The sequence below is a fragment of the Diabrotica virgifera genome, chromosome 3 (assembly GCF_917563875.1).
Source record: "Diabrotica virgifera virgifera chromosome 3, PGI_DIABVI_V3a".
Classification (NCBI taxonomy): Eukaryota; Metazoa; Arthropoda; class Insecta; order Coleoptera; family Chrysomelidae; genus Diabrotica; species Diabrotica virgifera.
In genome coordinates, this window is record NC_065445.1 from 188,537,008 (window position 1) to 188,553,830 (window position 16,823).

General features: G+C 34.9%; 1 protein-coding gene across 1 annotated transcript; it reads left to right on the forward strand.

Annotated features, from left to right (window-relative positions):
- The first annotated feature begins 12,832 nt into the window (after positions 1-12,832).
- Positions 12,833-16,577, forward strand: LOC126882660 (uncharacterized). Its single transcript, XM_050647633.1, has 2 exons — positions 12,833-13,539; positions 13,623-16,577. Exon 2 carries the CDS (start codon positions 15,246-15,248, stop codon positions 16,575-16,577), a length of 1,332 nt encoding a protein of 443 aa, XP_050503590.1. The 5' UTR covers positions 12,833-13,539; positions 13,623-15,245.
- Positions 16,578-16,823: the final 246 nt, after the last annotated feature.

Here is a 16,823-nt window from a genome sequence, read left to right on the forward strand (position 1 = left end):
TGTAATGTTACAATTAGTATTAAGAAAAGTCAATTACCTTTAAAATGGTATATTGTAGAAGGCTGGATAACTATTTTTAAGCAAGATATGGTTGTTCAAATTTTATACTTTTAATGATTTTTGATATATTTTACGATTATTTTTAAATTTCTCATTATACCTTTTTTATTGTAAATTTAGGTACATTCATTGTACAATAAAAAATAAAGCTTATTTTCTTTACTTTAAAATGGTGTATTGGAAAAAATTCTAGGACTATTTTTAGACAAGATAGGCTTTTTCAAAATGTGACATATTATACACATGCAATAGGTTCCACTAAGTTGGAACCATATTATGGAAAACCTTTTTATTACTAACTTTATAAAAAAAAATATTCGTTATAACCTCAGACTAAAACCTCAGATGCAATCATCAGACATAAAATTTTGTCAATAGTGTACGAGGTGTCACAAAATATGAATTTCGCTCAAGAGTACAGTACCTTTTCACAAATTCACCTATTTCACAATATGGAAAAGTGTTATGTATTAAGAAAAGTGATTTGGAATTAAAAATTATGTTACAGTATGCAATTATATTCTTCTAATTAAAAAAAAAATAAAAACAATTCTTCTCAAATTAAGGATACTCTTGGATATCCTACGGATATCTTGTTTAAAAACAGTCCAAGAATTTTTTGCAATACACCATTTTAAAGTAAAGCAAATAAGCTTTTTTTATTGCACAATGTATATACCTAAATGTACAAGAAAAAAAGTCATAATGAGAAATTAAAAAAATAATCATTAAAATATCAAAAATCATTAAAAGTAAAAAACCTTGAAATAGCATATCTTGCTTAAAAAGAGCCGCATAATCTTATACAATAGACGATTTTACAGGTAATTGACTTCTCTTTCTACAAAATGTACCATTGCATATACCTATAAATGCGTGGAAATAAGTTACAGAACAATGTTTGCGAAATAATAGGGAAAATGGCCCAAAAATGCTGTGAGCGGCAAACTTTGAAAAATCCTATTTCGTAAACTGTAAATGCTAGACTTTTACCAAACTTCATTTTAAAGAGGAAGGATGGAAGTTATTTTTCGCTAAAGCAATCCCTATACCTATGTCCCTGTGGAAAAAAGTTATGTGGCAAAAAACAAAATTGCTTTCTTTCGTGTTTTTTTCTTGCTTTTCTTTTTAATATATTTTTGTAAAAAAAATATTTTTGACTTTAAAAGGTAATGTTTCGATAGTAAATTTAACCTGGAACAATTTTCCTGTAGAGGTGTTTGTACCAAAAGTGCATAGAACTCACTCTACTTCTCCCTGTACCTAGGGACTAGTTCACCCCTTTCTCAAAAACGCACCCATTTAAATGGTAGCACTCTGCGGTTTTTTCAAATTTAGGGATCCATTGACCATATGAGACAATAAAATCCCGTTAACGTTGTAGTTCTTTTTAGATCTCTTATTTTGAACATAAACAATAGACTACTCCCATCGTTTCTCGTATTCTCTAATTTGGTGTCCGATCTCTTCTTGATTTGCCTGCTGATCTTCTCCAGAAGTCAATTTCTGTTACTAGTAACATTTTCTCAGTTCTTTCTTTCAGTGGCCAAACTTCACTACCATATATGATTATACTTTTAAGTATGGTATTGGATATGAGCTGCTTGTTCCCTTTAGATATTGTTTGGTCCCACAGAATGCCGTTCATCAATAATATGGCTTTTATACCCTGTATGTTTCTGTATTTTATTGCAGCATCGAGTGTTCCATCTTGATCTATCTTCATGCCCAGGTACTTGTATTCATGACAATGTTTAATTTCTACCTCATCGTCTAATGTAATGGACTGCTTTGTCCCTCCAATACATCAGAATTTGGTCATCAGCGAGACATAAAGTGTATAGTATTGTCTCGTCATTGAGAGGGATTCCCATGTCATTACATTTTCTTTTCCACAGTTTAAGTGCTTGATCCAGATTAACTTTGAAAAGGGTAGGCGAAATACACCAATCGTGCTTTACTCTATTCGTGGCCTTAAATCCCTCAGACATCCTTGATCCAGTTTTAATTTTTGCAGTCGTTCGATTATACGGACTTTGGACTGCTTTGATAAGACCATATGTTTAATGTTGGTTTGCTGTGTTTATCTCGCTAGGTATTAATGACGCACGGGTAAAAAACCATGGACTCAACTGTATACCCTCTAATCAATCCTTGATATCAATATAGTTTTTCTTTGTTTTGTTTACAATAAAGTAATCAGGACAATGTGATTAAATTCATATCTTGAGTGATTGTATAATGTTTTTGTTTCTATTTTTAGTAAATTTCCGTTTTTTTTAAAGAGGCATGCTTCGCATGCATTTCTGGGTATTTTGTTGAAAGAATAATTGGGATCTTGAGAGATTGCTTCTAAGATAATTTTTTTTGAGTGAAACATGTAGTGACCAAAGAAAAAATTGTAAATATTACTATAATGTAGTCAGTGTTGAGAAGTCTAATGTTTATAAAAAATGTATAAACATTTTCCATTTCTTTGCAAGCCGAAAGTGCAGCAGCATTATACTCTAGCTAAATCGGAGAGTGCAGGAAGAGTCCATACCGGTTTCGGGGATTTTTCCCCTCATCAGTAGTCCCTTATCCTCTTCTCTCCAATCCAGCCAGGTACCTCGCGTTGTGCCTTTCCGGATTGCAAAGAAAGAAATGCCACGCATATCGTAGAGACATCTACCAAGAAACAAAATAAGTTCTCAATCCAGTAGCACAGAAAACGACAATAAGTATCGTTCTCATACTACCAGACTGACAACAGGTGGAAGTTCTCTGGTTACTACCCCCGTGACTTTCAAAAATTATAAGCCATACGAGTGTCGAGACCAACGTTAAGATGAGGGAATTTTAAATAATTCACGTCTCATCTGCTCAGCGTGGTAAAGTTTTAACGACAAAGCTTCCTAACTACTCCACAAAAGAGTAAATGAATTAAAAATGTTTTCTGTAAAAAATGTAAATTCTTTGCAACCCGAAAGTGCAGCAGCATTATACTCTAGCTAAATCGGAGAGTGTAGGAAGAGTCAATACCGGTTTCGGAGATTTTTTCCCCTCATCAGTAGTCCCATATCCTCTTCTCTCCAATCCAGCCAGGTACCTCGCTTTGTGCCTTTCCGGATTGCAAAGAAAGAAATGCCACGGATATCGTAGAGACATCTACCAAGAAACAAAATAAGTTCTCAATCCAGTAGAACATAAAACGACAATAAATATCGTTCTCATACCACTAGACTGACAACAGGTGTTCTCTGGTTACTACTCCCATGACTTTTAAAAATTATAAGCCATACGAGTGCCGAGACGAACATTAAGATGAGGGAAATAATTCACGTCCCATCTTTACCACGCTGAGCAGATTACATTTTTGAAGTTATACTTCTTTAGGCGGGGTGTAGTGATAGATCGCCTCCACGTGGTGCACCCTGGGTAACGCTAAATGGTCTATCAATTTTTGGACGCCAAACTAGCTGCTAAGCTCTCCTGGCAACCAGTACGATAAAGAAAAGCAAGGAAATTATATTTGTGTATTTATCGTACTGAGAAAGTCCATACGCTAAATAAAAAAAATAAAAACTTCTTTAGGCACGAGGGTGAATTTTTACATTCCCTGGCGCATGCGCACACCGACAGTATGGTATTAGTCGCTACATCTTTTAAGTTATGTAGCGCAAGTAAGGTGTGCGTGAAAAGAAAATATTATTAGTGTTTTTAGTAAATATATTTATTATAATTTTTATGTCTGTGGATTTGTCTTCCTCCTAATAAGTATTATTGAAAATGTTTATTTTCAATTAATATATCTGTCACCGTGATTGTAATTATGTCCGAGAAATGATCGACTGAATACAAAAGCGGTGGTAGCTGATCGGTAGATAATTCGCCTAGGTATCGAGGGATCCCCTGTTCAAATCCGGACAAAGTCATATCTTTTTTTTATTATTAAATTTTTGGTAAGGTATTTTTTTGGTATTCTTTCTTCTAAAGTTAGTTTAATATTTAAATACAATACAAAAAAACTGTTTAAAGTAGATAGGTATATTGATTTCGTTGAAATCAAAATATGAAGTTAGATTATATTATAATAGAAGTATAACTTCTTACGTGCGAACAAAGTACACACACATTCTTTTTTATTCATTTACTCTTTTGTGGAGTACTTAGGAAGCTTTCTCGTTGGAACTTTAATAATATATTCTTTTCACGCACACCTTACTTGCGCTACATAACTTAAAAGATGTAGCAACTAATACCATACTGTCGGTGTGCGCATGCGCCAGGGAATGTAAAAATTCACCCTCGTGCCTAAAGAAGTATAACTTCAAAAATGTAATCTGCTCAGCGTGGTAAAGATGGGACGTGAATTATTTAAAATTCCCTCATATTAATGTTCGTCTCGGCACCCGTATGGCTTATAATTTTTGAAAGTCACGGGAGTAGTAACCAGAGAACTTCCACCTGCTGTCAGTCTAGTGGTATGAGAACGATATTTTATTGTCGTTTTATGTTCTAGTGGATTGAGAACTTATTTTGTTTCTTGGTAGATGTCTCTACGATATCCGTGGCATTTCTTTCTTTGCAATCCGGAAAGGCACAAAGCGAGGTACCTGGCTGGATTGGAGAGAAGAGGATATGGGACTACTGATAAGGGGAAAAAATCCCCGAAACCGGTATGGACTCTTCCTGCACTCTCCGATTTAGCTAGAGTATAATGCTGCTGCATTTTCGGCTTGCAAAGAAATTGAAAATGTTTATACATTTTTAATTCATTTACTCTTTTGTGAAGTACTTAGGAAGCTTTCTCGTTGGAACTTTACCACGTTGAGCAGACGGTACGTGAGTTATTTAAAATTTCTTCATCTTAATGTTCGTCTCGGCACCCGTATGGTTTATAATTTTTGAAAATCAAAGGTTGTAGGAGGTTGTATCAAAGGAGGTTGTAACCAGAGAAAGTTCCACCTGTTGTCAGTCTAGTGGCGTGAGGACGATATTTCTTGTCGTTTTCTGTGCTACTGGATTGAGAACTTATTTTGTCTAATGTTTTTAAACAACTTTTAGTTGTCATACCTACAAGAATATAAAAAAACTTCTCCTTCCTTCTTTATTGTCGTTCTACTTTTTTCGGTGTCGGCCCACCGAAAAAAGTAGATATTATAAATCGATATTACGTCAACCGTAGATATCGTCATGTTGGAAATTTATCTCGAGCTATTTTCATCATTGTTCTGTTTTCAATTCAATTCTGTTAATACCTTATTTCCACTCTTTAATAGTGTTTAGCACCCAACCGTTAATATCGTCTACCCAACATGGATTCATGGGGAGATGTGGGTGTTCCGTTGCCAGTTAAAAAAATCCCATTCTTCTTCATAAGGTTCCATCTCCTATCGAAGGTTGGATATCAACATGGCAAATCTTATTGTACTTACAGCAGCTCTAAATAGTTGGTTAGAGCTCAGACTAAATCATTTTCATCCGACATCCCAAACTAAACCATTGACATCCGACCAGGAGGTTTGTCTTCTTCCTACATCTCTTTTATATTTTATTTTTCCCTCTATAATCAAACGCTATAACGAACTCCTACTACTTCTATGACCGAAATATTCAAGCTTTCGCCTGTTAATTGTCTGTATAATTTCTTCCCTCTTATTAACCCTATCAACGGCTTCAATATTATTAATTTTGTCTACCCATGATATTCGTAGCATTCTCCGATAACACTAACGCGTTAACGTTCTAATTGCTTTATGGTCCAGGCCTCAAATCCATAAAGCAAAGTTGTAAAAACGTAGTAGCGCAACAACCTTATCCTTAGATTAGGGTGACCAAACGTCCCGTAAAAACGGGATTGTCCCGTTTTTTAACGATTTGTCCCGGGGTCCCGAAAAAGTCTCTCGGGACGCCTAAATGTCCCGTATTTGCGTTGGGTTGATTTTATGCATCTGACTATACTTTCTCTCTTTAATTCTTCTTCCATTTCGGCATTTGTTTTCATTCTTATTTCTCCCTCTCTTGTTACATTGTGGCCCAGTATTGTTCTCATTATTTTTCTTTCAAATTTCAGAAGGCTATCTTCCTCAGCAGATTTCTGTTCATTCCATATGTTTTTCCGCCTTTCAGAATTCTTTCCTCTGTTCTCTATTTTCCGGTTTGCCCTATTGTTACACCCAAGTAGCTAAAGGTGGATACAGTTTCAAATTTATGGTTCTTTCTATGGTTCAAATTTATTTATGCTGCTGTTAATACCTTATTTCCACTCTTTAATAGTGTTTAGCACCCAACCGTTAATATCGTCTACCCAACATGGATTCATGGGGAGATGTGGGTGTTCCGTTGCCAGTTAAAAAAATCCCATTCTTCTTCATAAGGTTCCATCTCCTATCGAAGGTTGGATATCAACATGGCAATTCTTATTGTACTTACAGCAGCTCTAAATAGTTGGTTAGAGCTCAGACTAAATCATTTTCATCCGACATCCCAAACTAAACCATTGACATCCGACCAGGAAGTTTGTCTTCTTCCTACATCTCTTTTATCTTTTATTTTTCCCTCTATAATCAAACGCTATAACGAACTCCTACTACTTCTATGACCGAAATATTCAAGCTTTCGCCTGTTAATTGTCTGTATAATTTCTTCCCTCTTATTAACCCTATCAAGGGCTTCAATATTATTAATTTTGTCTACCCATGATATTCGTAGCATTCTCCGATAACACTAACGCGTTAACGTTCTAATTGCTTTATGGTCCAGGCCTCAAATCCATAAAGCAAAGTTGTAAAAACGTAGTAGCGCAAAAACCTTATCCTTAGATTAGGGTGACCAAACGTCCCGCAAAAACGGGATTGTCCCGTTTTTTAACGATTTGTCCCGGGGTCCCGAAAAAGTCTCTCGGGACGCCTAAATGTCCCGTATTTGCGTTGGGTTGATTTTATGCATCTGACTATACTTTCTCTCTTTAATTCTTCTTCCATTTCGGCATTTGTTTTCATTCTTATTTCTCCCTCTCTTGTTACATTGTGGCCCAGTATTGTTCTCATTATTTTTCTTTCAAATTTCAGAAGGCTATCTTCCTCAGCAGATTTCTGTTCATTCCATATGTTTTTCCGCCTTTCAAAATTCTTTCCTCTGTTCTCTATTTTCCGGTTTGCCCTATTGTTACACCCAAGTAGCTAAAGGTGGATACAGTTTCAAATTTATGGTTCTGTGTTATTAGATATTTCTGAGATGTGGTGTCATCTTTTCCTATCGTCATGTATTTTGTTTTGTGCTGGTTTATCTCTACTCCTATTCTCTTCGCTTCCTTATTTAATGTTCCAACTGCTTTTATAAGTGTCATCTTCGTCTTCGCTATGATGACTAGATCATCTGCATATGCTACTAGTTGAAGTTGATCTGTAATATTGTTTTTGTTTGCAAAGTTGGTCCTCCATATAAATTACTTTCAATACCAGATTAAAAAATACTCTCGGGAACATAGAGTCACCTAGTTTCACGCCTTTATTTACATTGATCTCCTTAGAAGTTGTTCCGTCAAAACTGATGCTTGCTCTGGTGTTCTTTAGCGTTTAACAGTCTCACTGTTAGAGTGTGTCTTAATTTTTCTGGGATTCCAACATTCTTTAACTCCTCCATCATTTTCGTCCGATTGATTGTATCAAAACCGCTTTTGAAATATATGAAATTAGCTGTATTTCTCTGTTGTATTCTCTCGATTTTTGAATTATTTGCTCCACTTCATGTATGGAATTAATCGTCGACCTCCCAGATCTGAACCCGTTCTGATATTCTCCTAATATTCATTCAGCGCATGATTTAAGTCTCATGTTTAGTATGTTTGCTAATTAGAATGTTATAGGTGGTGTTTAATAAACTTCCTCCGATCTCCTTTTTTATATATAGGTACTATAATAGGTGCATGTGTTCCAATCATCTGGTAGTCTGTTTTGTCCATATATTTGTTGTATTAGCTGATTTATTTTTTTATGTAATTCTCTTCCTCCGTATTTTATTAATTCCACTGCTATTTCATCTTCTCCTGCTGCTTTTCCGTTTCCTAGGTTTTTAATATAATATATGTTTCTGTACTTCCTCCGTAAAAATTTCTACTTCGTCGTTATCTTGTACGGCCTTACTTCTTCATCACAGTGTGTTTCCTTCATAGTCAATAGCATTTTTTCGTAATATCTAATCTTCCCATATTCTGCTAATCTGTTTGTCTTTAAATACAATGTCTCCTTTTTGGTTTTTTATCCCTCTTGTTTTAATTTTTTGTTGCTCTGACTTTTTTGTAAAATTGTTTTATTTTATGGTTTTTTCGGCCTTTTTCAATATCCTCCAGCAAAACCGGTCATTTTTCTTCTTTTTATTTGTTAAGTTGGCTTTGTTTCTCGCTATTTTGTATTCTTTCCTGTTTTGTTCTGACGGGTTGTTGATCCATGTCATTCTGGCTGAGTTTTTAGTATTCTCTCTGTTTCGCAATGTCTTGATCGTACAAATTAGCTAAAACACCATGTTTCAATCGCCCCCACCTGTTTGGGTATAGCCCTAAACCCTCCTTGGCAGTGGCGCACCCACGGGTGGAGGGGTTTGGGGGTTAAACCCCTTTTCCTCAGGAAATATAAAAAATAGTAGGAAAATGTAACTTGTCTTTCACAAACAATACAAAAAAAAATCGGTGCCCAAGCCAACCCCCCTCCCCTCAGAGAAAAATCCTAGGTGTGCTACTGCTCCTTGAATGTGTCCCGTTTTTTGAAGTTTATGATTTGGTAACCCTACCTTAGATCCATTTTTAGGTCTGTACTACATAATAGATGTTTCATTTTCACAAAGTTTGTCCTTGCTATTTCAGTACGGCTTGTGTTTTTTTGCGTTTGCGAACCAATGTTCCTAGTTATTTGGATTTGTCGACTTTTTCTATCTGGATATTATTAATATGATCCGTCTCGTTGTCTTTTGTATGTTTTATAATGACCATGAATTTTGTTTTCTTTAAATTGATTTTAATACCATATTTATATGTACACATTTCGTTTAGCCATTCCAGTATGTTTGTCAGACTTTGTAGAGTTGAAGTAAATGTGACAGGGTCATCGGCACCTCTTAAATTATTAGCGATTTCACCATAAAGGCGGCAATCTCCACTTTTTCTTGTTTTGAGTGAGGGACGCCATCTGTTGTTTTTTACTTTATCGTACTACATACGTAGTATGAGTACATACTACATATGTAGTATGAGATAAAGTTATAGGATCGTACAAAAAAATTTTTTCAGATTTCACTTTTTTTCGACGTTTTGAGTCCCCCTGAGTCTAAAAAGCAAATAAAAAAAACATGTCGGAAGTATGTACGTACATACGTACGTACGTACGTATGTATGTCGCCACCGCCCAGCAAAAACTACTGGACTGATTTCGATGAAATTCGGTATAAGTTTAAGAGAATTTTGTCGAGAAACTAAGCTTTTGAATAAACCTCTCAAAGGGGGGCCGAAATAGGGGGGTTATTTGGGGCCCATTTTTGCAAATTTTGACCGAAATGAATGAAATTTAACTTAAAGTTAGCTTATCGATAGGTGAATAGAAATACGGAATTTGACATTTCCAAATCCAAAATGGCGGCCAGCATGGCCGACCGCCCACCCGATACATTTCCCTACCAATCTAAAAACTTGTTTAAGATAAATTTAATTTGAAAAAACATTTATATAGCCTAAAGATGGGGCTATAACAAGAATATTATCGTTTTTCAGAAAAAGTTATGGGTTGCCTATAAAGGGGTCAAAATTTGACATAACTTTGAACTAGATTTTCTCAAAAATGGCTCCAAGGAATTTGTTTATTTTTTGAGATATTTTTGACATCCTATCGGTAAATTGAATAACATTAGTCAGATTTCTTAACTTCTCATAGGAGGGGAGTTATGAATTTTTTATAAAAAAATATTCGAGTGCCCGTAACTTCCTCTGTAATAGAAACTAAAATTTGAAATTTGGCAGACATATAGAGTACTTTATTATCTATTAGCACAATAAATTTTACCCACAATATGGCTTCCGGTTGAACCGGAAATGAAAAAAAAATATTAATTTTTTAGATACGCCCTGTATATTTTACAAATTTTGAAAGAATGTAAAATTACCTTTCCAATGACATAAAACTTGTTGTTGTAACTCAAAAACTCGAAAAGTTACAGAAAATAGAAATTTTGCTAGAATCTTGTGTGTGTGTCCCCTCTCACGCGATCATAGCAGAGCATTATTATAGGGCAGTCAATGAGGGTATTTGGCTCCGAATTCCATCCTACTACATCGATGTACTTGATATTTTCACAGTAAGTAGGGAATAGCTCAAGAAACAAAATATACCCTATATAATATGGCGCTTTTATCTTGGGGCAATTCCCACCCCTTCAAGGGGGTGGAAAATTTGTTGGTCAAAATAAGCATGGAAGTGGCTAGAAAACCTATTTTTAAGCAAAAACTGATGTATACTGTTTTTTGAGAACTCAATACTTTTTGAGTTATGCGTAGTTGAAAATTGGCCATTTTCATTTAAAAATGACACGTTTTCGGACGATTTTTTGTGAATACCTTAAAAACTATGAATCAAACTAAAAACACTATATAAAATTTTTTTAGATTATAAATAACAAAGAGATTCGTTCCTTCGTAAATTTTCAATTTATAATACAAAAAGAGATATGGTAGGTAAAAAGAGTTTGTTTTGTGGTGCATGCTCAAAGTACTCATGCTTTTGTAATGTTTGAAAAGGCATTTAAAACGAGCACCGTTAAAATGTCGGTTACATTCAAACTAAGCGAGATATGGTGCAAAAGAATATATGACTAAATGTATTTTAAGGAAAAATGAGAAGTACATACATTTAACCCATCATCCACCAGAATTTAAATGCATTGTTTTTCTTTTGCAATACCTCTTAATATAGTGTTATTTCTACTTTCAAAAAGTTGGACGGGTGAAAAAAATCAAATTAAAGAGCGCATTTTTAAATTTTCTTAAAATTCTTCCTTTTGCTCCATGCAGTTCGAAAATAAAAATGTTCTATCCCCGAGAAGTGGTGGGAACCGCCTCCATGATAAAAGCGCCATAGTATATAGTATATAGGATAGACTTTGAATTAGGAGATTGGGCTTTGGGCTACTCCCAAAATTTCATTAAAATCCATGCAGTAAAATGCAAATATTGTAAACTATTAATTTCTCAGAAAAATGAACTAATTTGAAATGAAAGTATGACTAATATTCTATTGATTTATGCAATAATCTATAGTGTGTCCCCGAACATTTTCTCAAATGCAGGAATTAATGATGCGTAGAACCATAAAATATTTTCAAGTATACAAGGTGTTTCTAAAATATTAAAATAACGAGTAACTTTGATATTTTTATAGAATGCCAGTATCTAGTACGATAACGATAATAGATCGGTAGTACGATAAAGTTCTCGGGCGGCCCTTCCGTCCAGCGTTTTTATTATCTGTTAGATAACACTATTTGTAAGAACCAAAAGCGGTAGACAAATCGCAGTGAAAAATTCATATTGGGATCAAAAGCGGCAATCTCCATAGCTGAGTGCGTACCAAACACGGCAATCTCCGCTGCGGCCAATAAGAACCACGTAGCGCTCGCATGTGATCAACTGTGAATGTCGTGAACTCCGTCGAAACCTGTGAATATATACCCGAACTTCCGGATATTTTATTTTAAGTGATATACATATGTATAAATTGCATTTACATAATATTATATTATTGTTCAATATCAAAATATATTTTTCTTCACTAAGTAGCCGGCACAATCATGTTTTATTAGTTTCAAAACTGGCAATATCCTTATACACTCGTCAATCTCCAAGCATTGCAAACAAAAACGGCAATCTCCAAACTAAAATATTAAAAAAAAAAGGAAAAGAAATAATTTCTTAAGCCCCTCTTTCTGGACATCCGATCACAAACCAAATTTTATAAAGTTATTTATCGCGGTTTCCCAAAATTATGGAAATGGGAGATTGCCGACTTTGATTTTACACCCCTCATTTATGATCATCCCATTCTTACACTCTCCTAAAGCATCTGGGAAGACGGCTTCGCTTTATAATATATTATATTAAACAGAAGTGGTGACAATATACAGCCCTGTCTTAAACCTCCAAGAATTTCTATTTCTTCCAACGTTTGGTCATCAATTCTTATTTTGACTTTCTGGTTACAGTAGGGTTTTGAAATTACTTTGATATTACGGCTGTCAATGGTTTTCAGTTTTCATTTGACCTTGTAAAAAGCTTTTTCGAAATTAATAAAGCAATTTCATAAGCCCATGAAATTTTAGGGCGGATGATTAGCGATCGATAACTCATACATATCAAGAAAAAAAGAATGTGAGTGTACTTTGTACGCACGTAAGAAGTTATACTTCTTCTATTATATGATTTCAACGAAATTAATATACTTTAAACAGTTTATTTATATTTTATTTAAATATTAAACTAATTTTAATACTTACTACTTCTCAAATTTTTTTATTAAAACAGTGCCAAAAATTAAAATAATAAAAGAATAAAACACACACAAACAAACACATTGAAAAATGCCACAAATGATTTCTGAATGTAGGAAAATTTTTTAACTAAATACGTATTTTCTGAAAAAAAAAATATATAATAAATAAACTTACAATCATAAAATGTATAAAAAAAAATAAAAGTTTCCATTGGGGTTCGAACCCGCTTATCAGCGCAGTTGTTACGTTTAAAAATCTACCCAGCAAACCTGTGCCGCAAGCCCGCTTCATTTAGTACAGATTGATAAATAATGTTAATAGAAACTACTTGCCTTAAGTATTTCATATTTAAACATGATCAATTTTAAGATTTCCGATCCAGACTGCATTCTTCCTTTTTCCTCTTTTCAATATAAGAAAGATAAATATCCTTGCTTGCAATAAATTTGTTAAAATAAACCTCCAATAATTTCAAATTTCAATTTCAATTGTTGGTTTTAACCAGGAAATTATTATACACTTTTTATCACCTTTTAATGTAAAATAGTTTATGCTTTCATTATATTATTTACTAATCATTTGAGGTTAGAATCTGCTTCTTTTACTTTTGAAATCGTTTCAAATTCTGTCACGACTAGTGTCAAACCGAGGCAGTTTTGTTCTATGGTTCACGGGACTACCTATGTTTTTGAATTTCTGTGTTCGGAAGGAAGTTGGCGTTTCTCATAGCTGACTGGCGAGCGTCCTTTTTTTTTTTGAATTTGATGGGGACGCGTCTTTGGATCGTGTAATTTAGGTAAAATTTGTATGCTAATTATTTTGAGGCATCTGGCTTTCCTGGATAAATTTACCTATTACACATAGTGGGGCTAGATAATAGATGTAGTGTGTATTGGATATTTTAGTATTTAGCCCAAGCCGAAAAGGGATTATTTGTTCAAAGACGTGGTCACTTCGCACGCTAGGCAGGTATGAATAATTTTCGATTAATTTTGGTTCAATCTTAAGGTCTATCAACCCAGTGTACTTATGTGGGTCTTCTATTTTTCTAGCGCTGTGTATGAGGTCTATATAGGGAGTATTATTTGGATTAGAGAAGCTCCATAGGAGAGCATAGCGTGGTTGACCGTAGTAAAAACCCCGATAGGCTTAAGCGGTAAGTAATTCATGGAATGATTAGATTCTTTATGTATTGAGGGACAGACAACCAGTGTCTTAATTTTATTTAGTGTTTATTGAAGCCCGTTGGCTAGGGGTTTATTCTTTATTATTTTTATTTTAGGGGTTTTCATTTTTATTTTTCTTTTTGGAGTTTGTGGATTCGTTTTACTTGGAGTTTTCGTTTTTGGATTTTTGTATATGGTTTCTGGTTTTACTTTTTGTGGATGTTTTTGGTTACATTTGGATGCTAAGAGTCGTCATTGGATACAAGTATATGTGGTGAAGAAGATTTCTACTAACGAATTGTAGTTTGTTACCAGACTATGGAGGATATCAGGTTTTTATAACAATGTTAAACATTTAAATTCATTTGTCTTATTTATTTTATATTATTTAATGATAGTAAATATTTTAGGTTCTTTTTTTGTTAACAAATTAACGTGTTCCTTTTTTTTATTATTATTATTAAAATTTATTGGGGATAGTCATACATTCAACTTTATATACATATAACTTATTATAGAGGTCATTATAGTACATTACTTTTTAGATTTGTATTAGTGGCACTCATGAGCTCATGCGGCAACTATAGGGTAGGCACTAGTATCGCCAATGTTTAAAATATTTCTAATCTGTAAATTTAAATTATTTTGATATTCATTTCCTTAGCCACTTTATGCTACCAATGACTGGACTTGTTTATTTTCATATTTATTTGTGTTGCAACTGTTTAATAAATAAATGTAAGTAAACCTATAACGAGATTTATTTGTCAACTGGTAAATCGGGGAACTCTTGTAGCATTTGTAGTACGAGTTGACTGGCGCCCTAAAATCCATCATTTTTAAATAGTTTTAGCTAACGGACCCACTCCGTCTCCACTGTTAACTTTAAAAGCTAGCCGCAAATGCTTTTGTCGCTCCATCCACATTCGTTGTGATAGTGTGGAAGGGTGATAATTTTGGCGCCCAACGTATATGGGGCATGGTTTGCTTATATTTCTTCTTGAATGGTTGTAACACTAGACTTATCTTCTTGAAAAACACCAAACCCAGATTTGAACTGAAATGTTGAATTTGATCACGTTTTTAATTTTAATGACTTTGAATTGAGGAACTGCTATAGCTGTATATAGATTTTTCTTTCTAGTGGCTGGTATCTGAAAATCGCGATTTAGTTTTAGATAACCAGTGGGGTAAATTTAGAAATCATTTAGTTGCTATAGTTCCTCCCATGATTATTTGACGAATTGACAAAATATTTTGATATTGATTTGAGACATTTGTTTTTGATATTTTGAATTTTTTTTTTTAATTATCTTTTTTTTACAGGAACGGTCGAAGACTTAGAACTTTGTAGTTATATTACTTATAATATTGTCCCTTTTTCCTATTCTTCTTTATTGTTCGTGAGGTTTGGCAAGCGCAATCAAGGTCTGTCTTGTTTTGCTAATAGTGGTTGGATTATATCTTTTATTTGCTTGTGTTTGAATTTAGTATAACTTTGTCATCATCATGTCGCGTAGATTACAAGTCAATCGATTAAGTCAAGACGAGCTCAACTATGAGCTTCTCATTCGTGGAATAGCTGTAGGTACAGTAGAACAGATGCGCCATGCCCTTGCTAGCGCGATACGATTGGAAGGCAGTGGCGATAGCGTGAAATACCCGGATTATCCTTTTACACCAGAGGAAGACATAAAGGCAGTCAGAGGTAAATTGGCTGAATTGGAGACTTTTGTGAACGCATTTGAAGGTACTAAAACAAGTAATGATTTTATTAAATATATGGTAAAGTTGAACCATGTCTTAAACCGCATAGATAATATTCCGGACATTGAGGAAGATCGACCTCAATTAGTTGCTTCCGCGTACGCTCTTATGGGTTCTCTTACGGAAAAAGCGGAACATATGCAGGCGAAATCCACAGTCCCTGTTCAACTTAGCTGTTTCAGCCCCGATCAGACACAAAACTTTGCTACTGAGATTACGCAAGCTTCTAGCCCGGTTGCAGCTTCGGCTTCTCCTAAGGTGACGGCTGCTTCTCCTTACGTTAAGTCCGTTCCACCTAGTCGTTGGGACTTGAAATTTTCTGGTGATCGTAAAGGTATGTCCCTTAGTGCTTTTTTAGAGCGTGTTGAAGAATTGCGTGTTGCGCGTCATGTATCAAAGGAAACTTTACTGGAATCGGGTATAGATCTATTTTCAGGGAAAGCATATCAGTTTTATTTGGCGTATCGTGATCAAGTCAGTAACTGGGACGAATTCTTGATATTGCTAAGGGAAGAGTATCTGTCACCAAACTACGATGAGAAACTCTTCGATGAGATCAGAAGGCGAACTCAAGGAAGTGATGAATCAATGGGAATCTTTATAGCAGTTATGTTGGGATATTTTAATCGACTGACGTGCCCCGTATCTGACGACACCAAACTAAAGATCCTGCTAAGAAACATAGCACCGTATTATCAAAATCAACTCGCTCTGGTAGAAATAGACTCGATAGCGCATCTACGTGAACTTGGGAAGAAATTGGAAGCCAGAAAGGATGCAATAGAGAATTTTGTTCAGCCCACTCGTCGTGGCAACGTCATGGAGCCAGATCTGGCCTATATCGAAGTTCAGTCGAGCAGCAGTGTGGACACTTGCCAGGCATCGACTTCTTCATCGAAGGGGAGGCAACAAAATCCGTCTACCTCGAAAGCTCAGATTGTTTGTTACCGTTGCAACAAGCCAGGTCATCGTGCTGTTGGATGTACCGAACCTGGTAGAAAGTTTTGTTACCGTTGTAAAAAAGAGGGTGTGACAATGAGAACCTGCCCTAATTGTAAGCCATCGGAAAACTAATTACATCACGTTCAGATGGTCGAAATGGGTGTGGTGTGAAGGAATCTTCGACCGATAAGTTTAAGATTATATTAGATTATGTTTTAGAATCGTTTAGCGAAGATGATGCAAGACCTTACATCAGTGTGGAAGTTTATGGCAAACCGATATTAGGATTATTAGATTCGGGTGCTAACAGGTCAGTTTTAGGAAGTAAGGGTTACGCATTTGCTCAATCGTTGGGATTAACATTGGATAGGAGTCGTG